This window comes from Orbicella faveolata, unplaced genomic scaffold, assembly GCF_042242905.1.
Source record: "Orbicella faveolata isolate gen_17 unplaced genomic scaffold, um_ofav_v1 contig_46, whole genome shotgun sequence".
NCBI lineage: Eukaryota > Metazoa > Cnidaria > Anthozoa > Scleractinia > Merulinidae > Orbicella > Orbicella faveolata.
The window spans coordinates 22,136,421-22,153,526 of NW_028301576.1; the positions used below are offsets into that span (position 1 = coordinate 22,136,421).

The window sequence follows — 17,106 nt, forward strand, 5'->3', positions numbered from 1 at the left end:
AAGCAAGCAATCGGCAAGGAATTTACGTGATTAACATTTTACGTTATACCTCTTGAAGAGTTTTATACTAACAAGCCAGATAAAAGTGAGAGCGAAACTTTCGAAGGTGCTGCTAAAGAATCGCATTTGTGTACATGTGGTTTCTGTGGGGCATGTCGGAAAGGAAAGGCAACTGAGAGCACAGTTCTGGTTGTCGATGATATAAATGACGAGAATGAAATGGATCGGTGCCCTTGGGCTTCCACTGGATCTGCCGCTGAGCCTTTAATCACGGGTCAACGAACTGGTAGGTTTCTCTATTTTTTTCTCGTCCTCGAAGAGTAGTTGAAGAAACTCGGTAGCATTTAATCCAAACAAGTCAAGGTGGTAGTCAAAACTCATGTGAAACTTGATATGAAGATCAAAGGCTGATACGCAATTGTGCAATAATCACAGTCTTAAGCATAATGTGTGTGACCGGTGTGGGATAAGCACAAGCATAATACATAGAAATTTTGTTCTTTTCTTGTACTTGAGCTTTAATTTCAAATAAGTGATACAGCATGAAACAAAATAAGCACTAGCATATGATCTGTTGTCACCAGATCTCCTCTGATGCCACTGCACTTGTCTTGTTGACTTATGTTTGTTCCACAGGCTTGGGCCTTGTTATTATCCACAAGTGTGGACAAGACTTAATGTTTACAAGTTATTGTCACAAAAAAGAGTCACGCAACTGACTGAGGTATCCAATTTCTGCATTTTTCTCATTTAGTGTCTCCAAAGAATGTAGCCTTGATGTGACACAAAATGACAACAAAATGATAATTCTGATTACATTTCATTACAGAAGGAAGTGATGTACAAGTTTTGAAAGAAACTTTTCCAACAAACACAGAAGAAGAAATCATACAGGCCCTTGAAAATGCTGGTTCAAGAGATGGAGCTGCTGAGAAACTCCTAGCGACTGAACTGAGCAGTGAACCAATTGATCCCATTTGTAGCGGAGCTACCGCGCGCCGAAGGCGCGCGAGCAGAGCCCCATTCCTTAGAAATTTTGGTAAACCCATCAAGCCGAGAAAATTTGGTGATGACGTCACCGTACGAGCGAGCGAGGGAGCGAACGCCGTCCGTACAGGTTGGGGGGGGGGGGGGGGGAGAGGAGCTTCGTGGTAACGCAAACTGGGGAACCGAGGAATGCTATCTTTTTTTGGCGGGATTTTTAAAGAAAAGAAAACTCATTTCTATTTGTCATGTCAACAAATGATAGCGGAGGTTGATCTAACGTTTTTAAGATGCCGTTGCACTGAAGCATAAAACAGAAACAGAAAGCAAGAATTAACAGGCAAAGAAGTAGCGAAGAAGATCGTGAAAGAGGCCCTGTTAGGGGTAAATTCCGACAAGCGACATGGCCTTGAAACGGCGACATGAGAGCTATGAATTGGCGACGAACGACAGGCTACTCTAGCAAAACAGAGAAAGCGACACCAATGGCAAGATAGACCGACAACGAATTTCGGAACTGAGAATGCAGTGTTTGTTTTAAACGTCTGAATCGAAGTGAAGACGCATTTCCGGCAGAGTTTTAAGTGTGTTTTCCTCTCTCACGCGCGATGTCGACGGGTCGTGAAACACAGGCTTTCTTATATATATGCTAAAACGTCCACGTCGAATAAATCGAGTGCGTTATTGCTGAGTATTTTTTCTCACTCTCAGCTAAGAGAGCAGTGGCCTAAAACGCCTAAAAACACGCTTAAGGAAAAAGGATAGAGATCTTCGAAAGTCTGCTTCATATTTTTATCAGTGGGTCACCAGTAAAAGAATATCAAGTTGTATTATCAACAAATGGCATTATGGAAGGAAAAGAGAGACAGGGGAAAGCTGCCAAGGTCTTCTGGTCTTCAGCAGAAAGTAAGGGTTACGCCAAATTCAAAGAAAGATTATAGACAGGAGAGATTATATGATTGAGGCCGTTGAGATTTTGAGTTAAAGAACGGTTGTTAAACATAAACATGGTAAAAATAGTCATAGGTTCGATTGTACTTTAGGTCCAAATACTGACTGGAAAATGGCTGAAAATAGCAATTCCAAGCGTCTAAATTTCAAAATTTCGCGGGGAAGCATGCCCCCACATCTCCTAGGAGGTTAGCAACTTCAGCGCTCGAAAGCATGCCCAAGCCCTTAGAAAACATGTCCCCAATATGCCCCCAGCATGCCCCCAGCCCCTTAGAAAATTTTGAAAAATTGAAGTAGCTAAGAAGTCTTCTCCTTCATTCTGAGTCGAAATGTGATGCTTTAAAAGTAACCTTAAAGTGCCTATGAAGTAAAAAATAATTGCTGCTTATTTGAAAGGCTTTTCAAAGTAAAGAAGAATGGCGTTTCCCTTTTTGGAATATCTTTTTTCGTTCTAGAGATATTTACGTTTTTGTATTATGCAAATGAGGAAAGTGATGACGTCATAGATGGTTCGACTTGAACAGTAAAACACTGAATCAAAAATATCTCTAGAAATATTGGAGCAGTGTTCTTCAAACTTGGCACCACAAATGTACATCACAAAAGAAACAGAATGACACCTTCTGTGTTGTTGCCATGGCAACACTTTTGGCTCCAGTCTCTTTCTGTGAAAAACCGAATATGCCAATTTGCAACCCTTCGAAAAGGGACAGAGGGTCTTGCTCGAAACACACATGATTCCCATATTGTCTTAACTCTTCCCGTTAGATTGTTGGGAGCGGATGATCCTTGTTTAAGATAAAATCCGGTAATGTAAATTATATCCAAAGAGATACTTAATTATATATGTACTGGACTAAAACAATAAGGAACCTTTAATGCGTGAGAAATAATAGTTTCAGCATGAGAGCGCAAGATTGAATTCGTTTGTGTGAGCCTCATGCTCAATACGTGAGACTTGAGAGCATTGTGACGGTTTCTTTTTGTAATAAACAAAGGTATTACGATGTGTTATACGTGTAGCTTCGTTTTAATTGAACAAGGTCAAATTTCCCGACCCAACTCCTCTGAGACGAAATTCCGACAGGCGACATAGTAATCTTGCGAAATGCCAACATGGCCGGTGGCGAAATTCAAACAGGGGACATGGGTACCCCCCCTAACAGGGCCTCTTGAAAGAGAGTAGGCCAGCGCTGGGGAACACTGCCGTGAATTATAGTGAGTCAAGAACTAGAGAAAGGGGATGAAATAATACAGAACAATGCCGTGAAGCAAAGCTAACGAGGACTATAGAAAGAGACGAAACACCCGACGACTACAGAACTGCTCAAGTTAATTCGCGCGTCGCGTCGAGATGCCGTGCAGCCGAGCAAGAAAAGTCACATGATTAAAATCAGGTGACGAACTAGAGAACTCTGTGTTTAGAGTAATTGCAAAACAGAAACCACAGTGGGAAAAAGTGGTTGATTCGTTGATCTATCGAAAAGAAGATTAGTTCGGTTCAGTCTTCACAACTTTCGCTGGAAGTTCCTGCCTGGAAGATTTACACTGGCCGAAGTGAATTGCCAACTTGAGGTAAGTGACGTGTTTTGTGGCGTTTGCCATGGAAATTATGAAGTTGCCTCGGCGAGGTAAGGTTATTTTCAATAGGAATCCTTTTTAAAGTCTTCCTTATTTGAAGCCATGCTGTGGGGCATTTTACAAATTACATAGGTTTAATTTCGCTCATAACAATAACACGTGAGTGGCTTTGTGGAGGTTGTTGTAAGTTGCATATTGTAAACAAATCAAGTTTTGTCTCGAGTTTCGTCGTCACGTTAAAAAAAAAAAAAACTGTATTTGTAAACACTGCCGGGCGAGTTTTGAAGTTTTCTCTGTGTTAGTTGGCACATTACCGCTTCCTAGACTACAAAAATTTCTTAACCCAAGATAGGTCAACAAACCATTTTAAGCCGAAGCGAACAGGATTTGCTAAATTTACTTTTGACGTTCCTATGTGAATATTTACATCTTGTGATTACAAAGTATTTCCTCGTTTTGTTAGTTCAATTTATTCGGTTTGGCAAATGCTTGGGGGGAATTTCCAGGTTAATTTGGTTGAAGACTGGTAAAGCTACCGCCGATGAAATGACTGCAAAGGTAAATTAAGCCGTCGGCAAAAATACAGACTGTGATATTCAAATCTATGCTTCAGCGTGAATAAATGTTAAACTTTAACACTGCAAGCTTAAACGAATTTTTTTTCATCCTTTCTTTCATTCGGTCAACCTTCATTGAGAAGGGATTTGCTGTTTGATACTCAGATGTAATGATATGCATATTGTGTTTGTAATGTAGATTTCCTCGTTTTATTTTGTTGTTGTCCAGTTAGTTCGGTTTGGTGAAATGCTTGTAGTCGAAATGTCGAGTAGACGATTATGCATGTAAACCCTGTCGGCAAATAAAGCTCTACTTCGATTTTGATTTGCTATTTCATTTTATTAATGTCACTGCTTTTGGTTGGGGGTACATGGCCCCTATTTTCCTAATGAAATGTTATTCCCCAGTGTGGTATTTACACTTATGGAAATATTCCATAAAAGTGAGATAGTACTAATTAAAAAAAAAAAAAAATGCTTAGAGCTTTACTCGGTAATGAACAGTGAAATGGCATTTACATACTTAGAAAACATTTACAGTGTAGGTCGTAGAAGTCCTTGTCCTGACCATTTATCGGTAATAAAAATAACTTTTACATATATACATTCAAAATTTAGTTGGTGAGAGTGCATTCCTCGCTCCGCTCTCTCTCTGCTCTCTTCTTCACACTAATTTTTTGATTGACTAACTTATTAACCAAATGTCACTGACTGTTTTCTTTGTTGTGCTTTACTTTTTTGCTCATCAAAGAAAGTTTCAGTTTCTTCCTGACTGTTTCCTTTGTCCTGTCCAGTACCAATTCGTTTTGTAAAACTTTGTGAATTCTCTATTCTCATAAAATTTTATCTCGTCAGGGTAATAGAATACACTCTCAGAGTGTTCAATCATCGTTTTCAGTTGCTACAATTTTCAGGAAAAAAGCAGTGATTTCCTTAATTTGCTTTTGCTTTGTTTTAGGACCTTTTAGCAGGCCGGTAATTGGCCCATGGGCATTATGGGAGAATAATTTTCAAGTAAAGAATTAGATTCATTTTAGTGTTAAGTATTTTTAAATTATTATAAATTGGGCATTTTATTTTTATTTTTGTCACATGTGATGTTTTACGATTTTACCGACATATACATGTACCATGTAAATGGAAATAATGCACTAGACAATCAGAGTGTGCATTACATTGGCTCAAAATGCAAGCTATATATAACAAATGTATGTAAAAGATATTTTTATGACTGAGAACTGGACAGGACAAGAACTTCTCCTTCTTTTGTAGAACATGTATATTAATTCCTCTCAGCCCTGTCAAAACTCTCAGGAACCTTCAGTTTTGCAACCTAGAATCCATTATTTTTCACCATACCTGACACAGAAGCTCACCAAATCCTAACAAAATTAATAACTAACATGGGTGTTCTTTGGGTGGCCTTTACTTTGTACTACATGATTATATATTCTGTTATCCTGCCTAATAACTGCTAGAAACAATTTTGACAGAGCTGTTTCAACAGTTTCAGTTAAAATGATTTCCAGTTAAACAGCACTACATGTAGCAGTGTTATAATGAGTGTGAACTTTATGGAGGGTTTTAAAGGTTTATTATTATTATTATTTTTTATGGTAACAGAAGACAACAAAATGTACATGTACATGTGTATACAGTATAACCTGATGGTGGTGTTGGTTGTGAATTGCAATTCATATTAGTCATCCTATTATAGGTAAGGGGAAAAAGTTCAGAAAGTTCAGAACGTCTCTTCCACCAGCACACCTGCATTCTACAGGTGCAATCATTGTGTCGTTATATATATATATATATATATATATATATATATATATATATATACACACACACACACACACAGAGAAATGTAAAGTTATGAACTTAACATTAAAATCTGACATTTGAATGCCTCCTTTGCTAAAGTTAAGTCACCATTCAACTGTTATCACTCCCTGTGAATTCATAGAGAATTACCACCTAATGTGGAAGTCCTGTCTTCAAGTGAGGGAAAATGACACTGCAAAAAGTTACAAAAAAAAGTCACAATGAAAGTAAAAAGAATTGTGAATGTCGATCATGACTTGGTGTACATTGTACATCATATAAAGGTATGTGGTGAGTGCCAAAGGCATAACATTTCATGCATTTACCTTTTCAGGACAAATTATGTAACAGTGACATTTTAAAAGATGTGATCAGAAAAATAATGAGTATTGTCCAGGCAGTACCAGTTTATGGACGGCATATGCAGACAGTAAGAGGTGCTGTAAGCATTACCAGGTAATTAAGTTAGTTTTATGCTTATGACTTCTTGTACTTGGATTTTGTGTCATTTTGTCACAAGAATACGTAATGAAAGATGCATTAGTTGATGCAATTTATTTTCAAAGGCAAACTTAAAAAGTCTGCCCATGGTTGATACCGGTTGTGTGTAATGTGAATGTAAAGCGAACACAGTGTTAAAGATGTACGTGCATGTTAATATTAAATAATCTGAAATTTCAGTGAGTTTGAAAATATATTATATCTATGACAACTCTGGGGTGAGGGCTGTTACATGTACATGTACATAAATGGCTCATGCTCGATTTTTCACTTGTTATGATTTAGCTGCCAATATGTTCTGTAAATTAATTTAATAGTCATCTGTTGGTGTGCAACGATATACACCAATATTTAACCAAATAATGTACAGTGTAAATTAATTAACCAAATTATGCTGTTTTCAGTTGACCAACACTGCTACATGTACATTGTATTGTGATGTTGAAGCGCACAAATTTACAAACATGCCTGCGGTGTCAACTTGTCAAATGTATGAACTGGCCAGCCAGTCTAGATTACAAAACTTTCTGAAAGTTGGCCTTACCTAAGGTACTTAAGATTCATGTATTTCTTAAAGCATATTTTGTAATTAATGATTTCTCAGACATTGTTTTCTTCAAGAAAAGATTCATACCCCACGTAGAGGTTTTTTTTCTTTAAGAGCTCCCTCCTCCTGTTACTTTGGAATTTCTAATGACTGGCCATGAATGGGTGTTGGATGTGAATATCTTCTGGAACTGCACACTCAGATTAAGTCAGCAAGAACATTAGTATTTATCCTGACAAAGTCTGATTTTCAACCTGGATGGCCCTTTGATTGGGACTGTGCACATTGTTGTACTGCAATGTTCCAGTTTCTTGTTTAAAGCAAATTGCATGTGCGCTCAAAAGCAAGTTCATAACAGTTAGATATGTTTGCTTTGCATCTCAGGGCAGAGCCTGCCACTGTGAAAGTTTTGGTACCATCTGCCTAGCATTTGACTCAGTACTGTAGACACTCAGTAAACAACTAGCAATGGAGTACACTGTATATCAATGAAAGGAATGTCATCTGTTGGTTATAAATTATAATTGATATGTCTTTGTATGTTCAGTGGTGTTCAAGTAGCAGCTATATACAGTATGATTTACATCCCTGTTCCTGGCAGTCAATATATGAACAGTGTACACATGGGCAGCCTGGATTAAAATATCAAAGATATTTAAAGCAACCTTGGCCAGGTGAGATATTTCTAAAGAAATATAAATTCAAGGTCCTTATGATTGCTTATAGGGATTGATTTTATTGTAAACAATATCTTACTGAGTGTATTTGTCTTGTGTACTAATTGTTGTAGAACACAGAGACCACTGTCATGACAGAGAAATTAATGTGTGAAAAGTTCCATAAAAAATTGCACTGGGAGCAAATTAAATCATCATAAATGCAGCTTCTGAGAGATCCCCAATATTAATGGAACATACATTGTACATACATGTGAAAGAGTGCAACAATTTATTACTTAAGATTGTAATGCTTTGTGTGGTTTCTCTATATTTACAGACAACTTGATGCCATAATAATTTCTACACTGACTTAGAAGTTGAGTTCTGCAACCCATACTGTGTGTAGTAATATCATAATGCTGTAACTGCAACATTGTGACAGACAAACTGTATTACATTATTGAGAAACACCTATGATACATGTATTAACGAATTATTTAAAGTGTCTGTTAAATTAATCAGTTTTTCTTAGAGATAATTTACTCATCATGTCATGGTTTATTTAAATAATTGCTTTTTTGGCTTAAAAATGATATTTATTGTGCTTGGTTTATGTTTGCTCTTAAATCAATTTTTTTGATAACCTGCATTGGGCATGGCATAAATTAATATTTTGCCAACACGAAATGGAGAACTGGGTCTTAAGCAAAGTTGCAGGATTAGTATTTTTGCAGAAAGAAAGATTTTGTGACATTCTACCGACAGCCTTGCCATTCGCAACGTCAAATAAGGTTGATTTGTTCCCTAGTGTCGTACAAATAGTGTTCTCTAATTTATAAATCATTTTAATCTGTTGTTTAAATGATTGCCTTATAAACCCATGTCCAGCATTGGTGCATGCAGGATATTGATGTATTGTTTATCCATTTTGCTGTAAATTATCTTTAATTGATGTGTCAATCAAAACATATCTTTGATATGCTGGCTTTTTCTGACAAATGTACCTATGCCTCATAATCTTTGAGTGCGTTAGGTTCTGCAGTGCAGACAAAATACACGTACATAATATAACTTACTTATAGCTTACAATTCTTCGTATAATTTAATCAGAGCAAAATTAATTAATGGAACCCAATAACAGCTCCTGTAGTCCACAATCTCAGTCGAGAAAAAGAACAAACCACATTGGAATTGAATAATAAAATTGTTATCAGAAGCCTATGCAAGTATTCATGATCAGCAACAAAATATCATATTTATTGTTCATGCCAGAGTGATTTTGCTTATACTTATACTTTGAGAGATGGTGCAAATTGTTAACTAAGAAAGAATATAATGATTACATGTAATAACAATGTCTTGTCTTTCTCAATAAGAAAGAACAGGAAATGCCACCAAAAAGCACAGAAGACAGTTCTGTTATGTGATCAACATTTTTGGTGGCTCCCCTGAAATGCTTGAAATCATGGCTCTATTTTATCATGACACCATCTTACACCTTGATCTGCTGATGTAATCCTAGTTCAGGCTGAAACTATAAAATCGTTCGCAGTTTAGTTCGCATACATGTACATGTTGGATTATTTTCATCAGTAAAAACATTCCAAAAAATAACTGACAAGCTCCGCTTTTAGGCTTGGCTAAATCTATATGTTAGGTATATGGTCCAAAGGGAGGAGAGGGAGGGGAGTTGATACACCAACTCACTTGTGAGAAAGGTGAGAACAGTTATTTTCAGCTCAAGCATAAATTCATTATTGCATTTTTAGAGTTATGGATGGATGTCTTTCTTTTAAATGTGTTTGTTTCATGCCAGAATGTACTTTCCTCTTGAACTTCAGGACTTGAACAACATTTTGATGAGCAGTGTTACAAAACTCTACTCATATCACTTGCTCATAGTCACTGTGTGGTTTAGGCATGAATTGAAAAGTGAATGTTTAGCATCCATGCTTCTTCATACAAGCTAAAGCAGGTTTTCCTTTAATTTCAATAGTGAAAATCCATTTAATCCATCTGACTTTAAACTTGGTTCTCAACAATGTTGTTATAAATTTTGAAGCATTCAATAATATTTTCTTGTCAAGTGCTGGTTTAGTTTTCTTTTTGCTCTGGAAACCATTACTGGGATGGAAAACAAGTCCATCACAAATAACCGGTAAAATACTTATCACATCTCTCTCAAAGTCTGTTTCATTTTTTTTCTTTTCGGCTAAGCATATTGCCAGTTTTTTTTCTTTGCTTGCTTGTTTGCTTATTTTTCTTGTTCTTTTTTTATTGACTAATTAAGTGCTTTTTTCTCCTTAGCCTCCTATATGTCAAAACTAATATCCTTTACTCAACCCGATCAGCTTTTTAGTGATTACTGAGTACATTAACCTAATTTGGTATCAAAAAATAAAATTATTTTTCCACAGCCTTGATGATATCTTAAGCATCCTCTACAGAAAAGTTAAACAACAGGAATTAATCAATGTAAGAGTTAACAGACAAGATCTTTTGTGGATGGCATCAGGCAGCTAAGACGTGAAAAAAGTTTGGAGGGTGTGTTGAAAGTACAATTCTTTGGAGAGTCTGGGATAGACACTCGAGGGCTGCGGAAGGAGTTTTTATCTGGTAATTTAGACAGTGATATTAATTTCAGTAATCTGTTTTTGCCAAAATAATTATTAGAATGCAGGGAAATCTCAGGAATTTTTTTCACTGTGTGGGTGGCTGTAACTCAGTTATTTAATGGAGATAAATATATGTCCCTTTGTTGAACTTTAATTGAGCTGGACAAAATAATTTATTTTCCTCCATAAATATCCAGAACATACATAGAGGATATTACACGGTGGCGAGAAGATATGAATTTTATGTTCGAGTGGCAAGAACAATATCTCACGAGTGAGCGAAGCTCACTCGTGAGATATTGTTCTTGCCACTCGAACATAAAATTCATATCTTCGAGCCAACGTGTAATGTTCTTTTTATTATATGGAGAAACCAATTCAACAAAAGCAAAAGGTGGGAATCGTGACTTTATTGAACGATACAACACTCACAAAGGTGACATACGGAAAATACGCCACTCGGGTCCCGGATGAAGTGGAGTATGGAATCTACGAGTGGTTTAGTTCCCAGTAAAACACTCTTCTCCATATAATAAATAGAAGTAAGATGTGTCTTGTAACTAAGTCTGTTTGATTAGCATACATTTCAAGACTTTTTTCTTTAAATATTATTTTCTACAGCATTTGTTGCAGCTGTCCAGACCAACTTATTTGAGGGCACCGAACACAGCGGTCTGTCACCTGGACCCCATGTTGAGGCTGTGGGTAATGGCTCTTTCAAAGCCATTGGACAAGTCATGGCAATGTCAGTTCTCCAGGAGGGTCCACCACCTGCCTTCTTAGCTTACTGGGTTTACAACTATCTGTGTACTCCAGAAATCACAGACATATCACTAGCAGATGATGATATTGCTAATCCAGATGTCAGGACTCTAGTGAAAAGGGTAATAATATTCCCTTGTACAATGGCTTGACATAAAGCTTTACATTTGTATATCTCAGCTCGTTTTGCTACTGATTTGCACAACATTCTCACTTTCTTATATGGATTACTTGTGTGCTGTATATTCATCGAAAATGTCTTGTATATCATCATCATCATCCTCATCCTCATTTTATTTCTGTGATTTAAATTTAACAGATTAGAGTAATACAAAACCCACATATATGTAGCATGATGATGAACCAACACAAACTCAGCACGACTTTCCAAAGTTCATGCAAAGGTTGTTGGCAAAAACAAAGCAAAAATTGATGACAGTACTTTAAAATTCTCCCAAAACTCTCTCTACAGGATGTTTGTTTACATCAGAAAAAAGGCCATTTTATTCTTTATTTTAAAATGCTAACAAACTGCAGAGAAAGATCATAGAAGTAAGTTATTTATACATGTAATAAGTCTTAGGTATTAAACCACCTCTGACAATGATATGTCACCAGGTTAAAGAAGTGAACTGCGATGAAGAACTTCAAGTCATTTTCCAAGATGATGCAAATATGGATGTTTTAATGAATACTGGCTTCACATCCAAAATTTCTTTGGAGAAAAAGGACACTATTGTAAGGTACAAGCATTTACAGTATCCCAAGATGTATTTAACAGTTGTCTTTTTGCATGTAATTACTTCATTTGAAATGCTACATCCATGTCCTTTGTCAGTTATTATGGACTACTTTGGCTAAAGGCAGCGATTCTCTCTACCTCCATTGAAATGCTGCAGCTTTTTCGTGGATTAAACCATTACTAATAAATAGAACATTTTCTCTGTGTATTTAAAAGATCAAGGAAAGACATGTAGTTAGTTGGGAGAATGTCAAACAGAAATAGAAACAGCTGACAGTGGTTCAGTTTTGTACTGTTCTCCCTAACCTCTACCTTTGTTTCTATGACTTCGGGAAAACACGCTGAAATCTGAAATGTGAAATAGATGTAAGTACTGATTATCTAACAGTTTTTAAAGAAACTACCTAGGGATCAGAAACTTTTCCGCATTTGTTCACTTCGAATTTAACAGTAATATTGCATGTCATGGTTGACTTTGCATATGTAACAGAAAGAATTTGTTTTTAGGGTTATAACAATTCAGAACACCATTATGCGAGTGAAAGCTGAGCTTGATGAGAGAGGGGCTGAAGCTTCACGGTTTTCTGAGATACATGGAAGAATATCCATCACTGATGCGAAAACTCTTTGTACCAGGAGAGGATTACAATGTAAGAGTTTCCTGGATGACACCTGCCTTGTTTTTTGTTATCTTTGTAAAGTTTTCCTTCCTCCCTTTTAATCACTTGTGCTGTTTATGTCCCTCACTAAGTTTAGAAGATTTTGCCATTCAAAGGGATGAACATTTGAGTTTATTGATGTACCTAGACAGCTGTGTTCCACACAATCAGTCATGTATCCCCTGTCTTGTTATTGTTGTTGACCTTCATCCTTTAGCATATAATTTTTGTATTAAAGTCTTTACTATATAACTGAACAGTTTAATTGATTTCCCAAATGGATTCCCAAAGTTAATGGTCTGATTAATTTTTTTGGTTTGAATGCAGGTCACATCTACATACTTGATGAATGTATTAAATGCTGAATACTCGCAATAAGGGTCCACAAAAAAAGTACAAGAAACAGCTGTAATGGCTCATTTCAATCAATATCTTGAAGAAACAGAAGACAGTCAGGAGTACCTTATTATCTCAAATCGGCCAGTTAATACAAAAATTGCAATTGTCAAAATGAGTGTATATTCCTTAATAACGATTTTAATCTGAACAGCAATTCTTCCAAGAGTGGTGCTAGACAAATCTTCCAAATCTTTAGGACGCCAAAGTGAGTCAGGGTTTCCTATAAAAGTTCACTTTTGGAGAAAGTGATAAATGTTATCGATTTGTTTTGTTTTTTTTTTAAGAAAATACCATATATGGGGACATGCTGCCAGGACATGGCCATCATTCTCCAAGAGCTAACAGCTAATACTCCCCCCAAAAAGGCCAGGGACCTCATGGGTACCATTTGCAGATTGTTACCACTGAGGGTAATGCTAGAGCTGTCCTGGTACCGTTTAGGGGCCTTTAAGTTTATGGATGTAAAAAATGAAAGTAACTGTAAACGTTTTTTGTTTTGCAAATAGCTTTTGTTTCTGAATTATTCCCTTTTAAACAGTAATGCCAGTGTTTTTTTTTAATTTGTGCCTCTTAGGAGGCAGCACCCACTAAAAGAGAGTCTGGTACCTTTGAGGTGAAATGAAGTTGCTGTTGTTGTTCTTGTTGTTTTAGGGGTGTTTTTAAAATTTTCAACAACCACACGCAATATTTATAGGGGGGTAACTTCCCTCTCCCGGAGTTAGTATATCTCATTTTGTGTTTCACTCATAATCTAGAGAGTGAAAAGAGACCTATTGTAAACGAGTACTGATAGATTTGTTGCTAATTGTTAGTATAAACTAGTACTGATAGCTTTTTATATTTTGTCTTATTGCACAGGGGACAATGAGTCTACCGACTGCCCTAAAGATATTTTCCAGTTTCTTACTGGGAGAACCACGAGGCCAATTTTACCCTCAGAGAAGAACAGTTTTGGCATAACAGTAAAATTCATTCATTGCAGCACAGACCACCAAATTTGTTTCCCAACAGTTTCTACTTGTGCCCTTTGGGTACAGTTACCGGTGGCTCGCATGACCACATACAGTGATTTTAAATTTAACATGGACACTGCAATAACACACGAAAAGACCTTTGGCAGAGTTAAGATGACCTTTTATTGTCTCCAAGTGTTGGCCAAAGCCATTTCCGACAGAATGTTCGAGTGTTAATTAGTAATATGGTTTCAATAAATTTGTTAAAATTCTGTAACTTGCAAGCAGCCTGTTGTTTGGATTACATGGATTTGCCATTGAAGATGGGTTGTTCAAAATTCTCAGTGTATCTCGGACATAGATGCAGAAATGAAACATCGTAAATGAACATGTAAATTTGTTTGCATTACACTAGGAAGATGAAATGATACCCATATCCCATTGAAGAGGATGCCCCTCACCATTTTATGGTGAGAAATAATTGTGTTGTTCCAGATAATATCCATACTCCTCCCGCAGAGGTTTGTTGTTGGTTTGACCCCAGCCTTACGGATATTCCAGTTTTGGTTCAAACTTTTTTCTTCGAAGATTTTGGATTTGGAAAGTCCCCTCCCCTATGGACTTTCCAAGGCCTTGGGGTGAGTAGGGATATTTTCTGGTACCCCACAATATGTTGTTTGGCTGGTAGCAGTGCATGAACTATTATGTTCTTGCCTCCTTCCTCTCTCCACAGGAGTCCTCAGCAAAGTGTTTTCCCCGGTCACAGAACATGAGACATTTAGGGTTCACCTTTTGCGAACTTGATTAGCTTCTCAAAAAGAATTCCTGCTTCCAGAATGCCTGTGGGGTGGGATAAGCAATTTTTTCCCATGACGTATTGAAAATACTCGCAGAAAACTAGGTTGGTTTCATCATCTTCATTATCAAATCCTTCAAACCTATTTTCCATTTCTGTGATCTTGTGTGGGGATACTGGAACCAAGCAGTCGCTGTGTCCAAAATCCTCAGGCAGAAGGTACATCATGCCGGGAACACCGGAAATAGTGGCCTGCTTTGACTTCCTGATCCGGTGACTCTTCCAATATTCCTTTACCTTATCCAGATCAGTCTGGAGCAGATCAGCAAAACAAAACCAAATAGCCTCTTTATGCAAGTCACTGATCAGATCGAGAATATCCGATTCACGAAGGTATTGAAAGAAGTCCATCCACCAACTTGAACGTTGTTTCCTGTAATGTGACCATTGACATCCAATACGTTGATTCCTAGTTCTCGGTACATACTTGTGAGACTTCGATCCTGCATATTCATCCAATCCTTCAGCCCTCAAATAGCACTGTATTCCAGCAACCAGACCGTTTTCAGTGCCGGGTTCAGTATAGACGCGCATCGGGCATCCGTGTGCTGCTCTGACATGCTTGATGAAATAGGTTGCTACACACTTTGGATTTTTGTTCGATCGTTGGACCTCGAGTCAAATAATTCTTCGGCTAAAGCCGTCGACACAGCCGTGAATGGAAAAGCCAAACAGCTTTAGTTTATCCTACCCGTCCATGTGCCAGCAGAAGTTGGATCCAGGTGACACATCCTGCGCTGAAGGCAACGGCTCCTTATGTGTTTCACTCCCCTAGGATCGACCTCCCTTAATAATGACTCTACTAATCGTCGAGGAACATTAATCCGGTGTCTGAGACGCAAGACATGCCACATAGTCCTGTAGCCATTAAGGCTATCAGGACCAGTACATATTTCTTGTAAAATGAGATCCCTGACGCGTTCCTTGAGCTCCTCGTCTACTTTTTCACGTCTCTTAAGTCCGTAGTCTTTCAGCCTTCGCTTAAGAGTTCGCTGATTCATTTTAATATTATGTTCCATCTCCAACATCAGAGTAATATGCTTATACGTAAGACCTCTGTAAAAGTAATACGTAATAACATCTCTTTCTGATCCACGAGGTAAATCGCCGTGTTGAGTTGTCTCAGCCGATTCGTCTTAGCTGGAGCTGCTCGAGTTTCCACTGGACGCCATATTTATTAAACTCTATCTTCGAAAAAGGGCGCGAATCTTAGAGCTTAACACTAGGTCTCAGGCCTTGTCGTTGAAATGCGTGCGCATAGTTTATTTCCCTTTCATTTGTGGCGTGCGGTTAACTTTTGTTTGCAGTGTTGATTTTGCTTTCATTTGCAGTGTGCGTTCAGTTTTTTTGCTGTGAGATTTTTTTTTTTTTACTTTATTTGGGGATTGATTTTGCTTTCATTTGCAGTCTGCAATCCACTTTTCTTAGCAGTGTGCGTTTTGCTTTCATTTGCAGTGTGCTTTTAATTTTTTGGCGGTGTGCATGCGTTAATTATAGGAGTGCATTCGATCTTTCATTGGCAGTGCTGATTTGACTTCATTCGTAGTATCTTTGATTTAGTTTGCAGTGATATTTTTCGTTATTTTGTGTTTTTCTGGTTTGTAAAGTTGTCCCTAATGGGCCACCGTACATTTAAGCTTATTTTACCAAACAACGAAACTGACAGAGATCATTTTTAAAGGCCATTTACGTGTTCAAGTTCAGCCTTAGACGCGCAACTCATCAAACATTTAAACGGAAGTGGAAAAAAAAACATACCCCACAAACCGGCTATTGAATAACTGACATCTCAAGCAGCTCAAAGCCAGGCGTGTTTTGTTCGCTTTCCTCGCCACTCTCGCTTTTAAGAAATGTCTGGTTCCATTTTGTTCTTTTCTCTCGTCGAAAAGGCCGTGAAGGACAGAAAGCTCAACCACCAAAAGCCAGTTTGTTTTCAATTCTTCGGTAAACTGATCCAAATTTAGCTTAACGAATTCTTGAGTAACGCCTTTACCGACTGCCATTTCCGTTTGTTGTCAGCTTGATGTTTAGGTTAACTGAGCACTTTAAAATTGTTTGTTTGCCCGAGGAACTATTACCTCGCCGCTATTCAAGAAAAATTTTGATATGTCGCCTTGTCAGATTGTTGAATACACATTTTCGCGCGGTTTATCGCGGTTTATCTCAAAAGTCTGAAAGTTATTAGAGAAATGGTAACCGTGTAGCATGCAACTGTCCAGTTATGGAAGCTAGAGTCGCACTCAACTATCGCCTCGTGTGACTCTTACGCTTCTCTCGTGCTTAGCAACCTCCCGCGTGCATCCATAACTCGATAGCTGCACACTACATGCTGCACGCTGTATGCTGCACGCTGCATGCTGCACGCTTACCATTTCTTAAGTGTAGGCGTAATTACGTAAACAAGATCGTCTGTTATAAAAGACAAACACTAAGAGAATTTACAAAATATTGGTACCAAAGAGCAAGAAATTTGTAATATTAGTGCACAAGTATAGTTGATGAGCAATGATGGGTAA

At 37.6% G+C, this 17,106-nt stretch overlaps 1 protein-coding gene and 1 pseudogene across 11 annotated transcripts; one reads left to right on the forward strand and one right to left on the reverse strand.

Annotated features, from left to right (window-relative positions):
• Positions 1-3,080: 3,080 nt before the first annotated feature.
• LOC149098896 (uncharacterized) lies at positions 3,081-14,011 on the forward strand. Of its 11 annotated transcripts, none has more exons than XM_089277273.1 (11): positions 3,087-3,510; positions 5,697-5,790; positions 6,232-6,353; positions 6,803-6,947; positions 7,493-7,619; positions 7,942-10,220; positions 10,841-11,103; positions 11,600-11,724; positions 12,231-12,373; positions 12,933-12,986; positions 13,640-14,011. In XM_089277273.1, the coding sequence occupies exons 7-11, from the start codon at positions 10,957-10,959 to the stop codon at positions 13,969-13,971; spliced, it is 801 nt and encodes a 266-aa protein (XP_089133399.1). In that variant the 5' UTR covers positions 3,087-3,510; positions 5,697-5,790; positions 6,232-6,353; positions 6,803-6,947; positions 7,493-7,619; positions 7,942-10,220; positions 10,841-10,956; the 3' UTR covers positions 13,972-14,011. The 11 variants fall into 11 exon arrangements, with proteins under 11 accessions (XP_089133409.1, XP_089133399.1, XP_089133402.1 ...); XM_089277276.1 differs by having other exon boundaries at positions 10,022-10,220; XM_089277277.1 differs by having other exon boundaries at positions 7,547-7,619.
• On the reverse strand, positions 13,894-15,797 carry LOC149098897 (uncharacterized; annotated as a pseudogene).
• Positions 15,798-17,106: the final 1,309 nt, after the last annotated feature.

Coding starts and splice junctions, on each gene's coding strand:
- LOC149098896 (XM_089277273.1), top strand. CDS start 10,957: ATGGCAATGTCAGTTCTCCAGGAGGGTCCACCACCTGCCTTCTTAGCT. Junction 11,725..12,230: donor AAAAAGGACACTATTGTAAG/GTACAAGCATTT, acceptor ATTTGTTTTTAG/GGTTATAACAATTCAGAACA. Junction 12,374..12,932: donor TACCAGGAGAGGATTACAAT/GTAAGAGTTTCC, acceptor TAATCTGAACAG/CAATTCTTCCAAGAGTGGTG.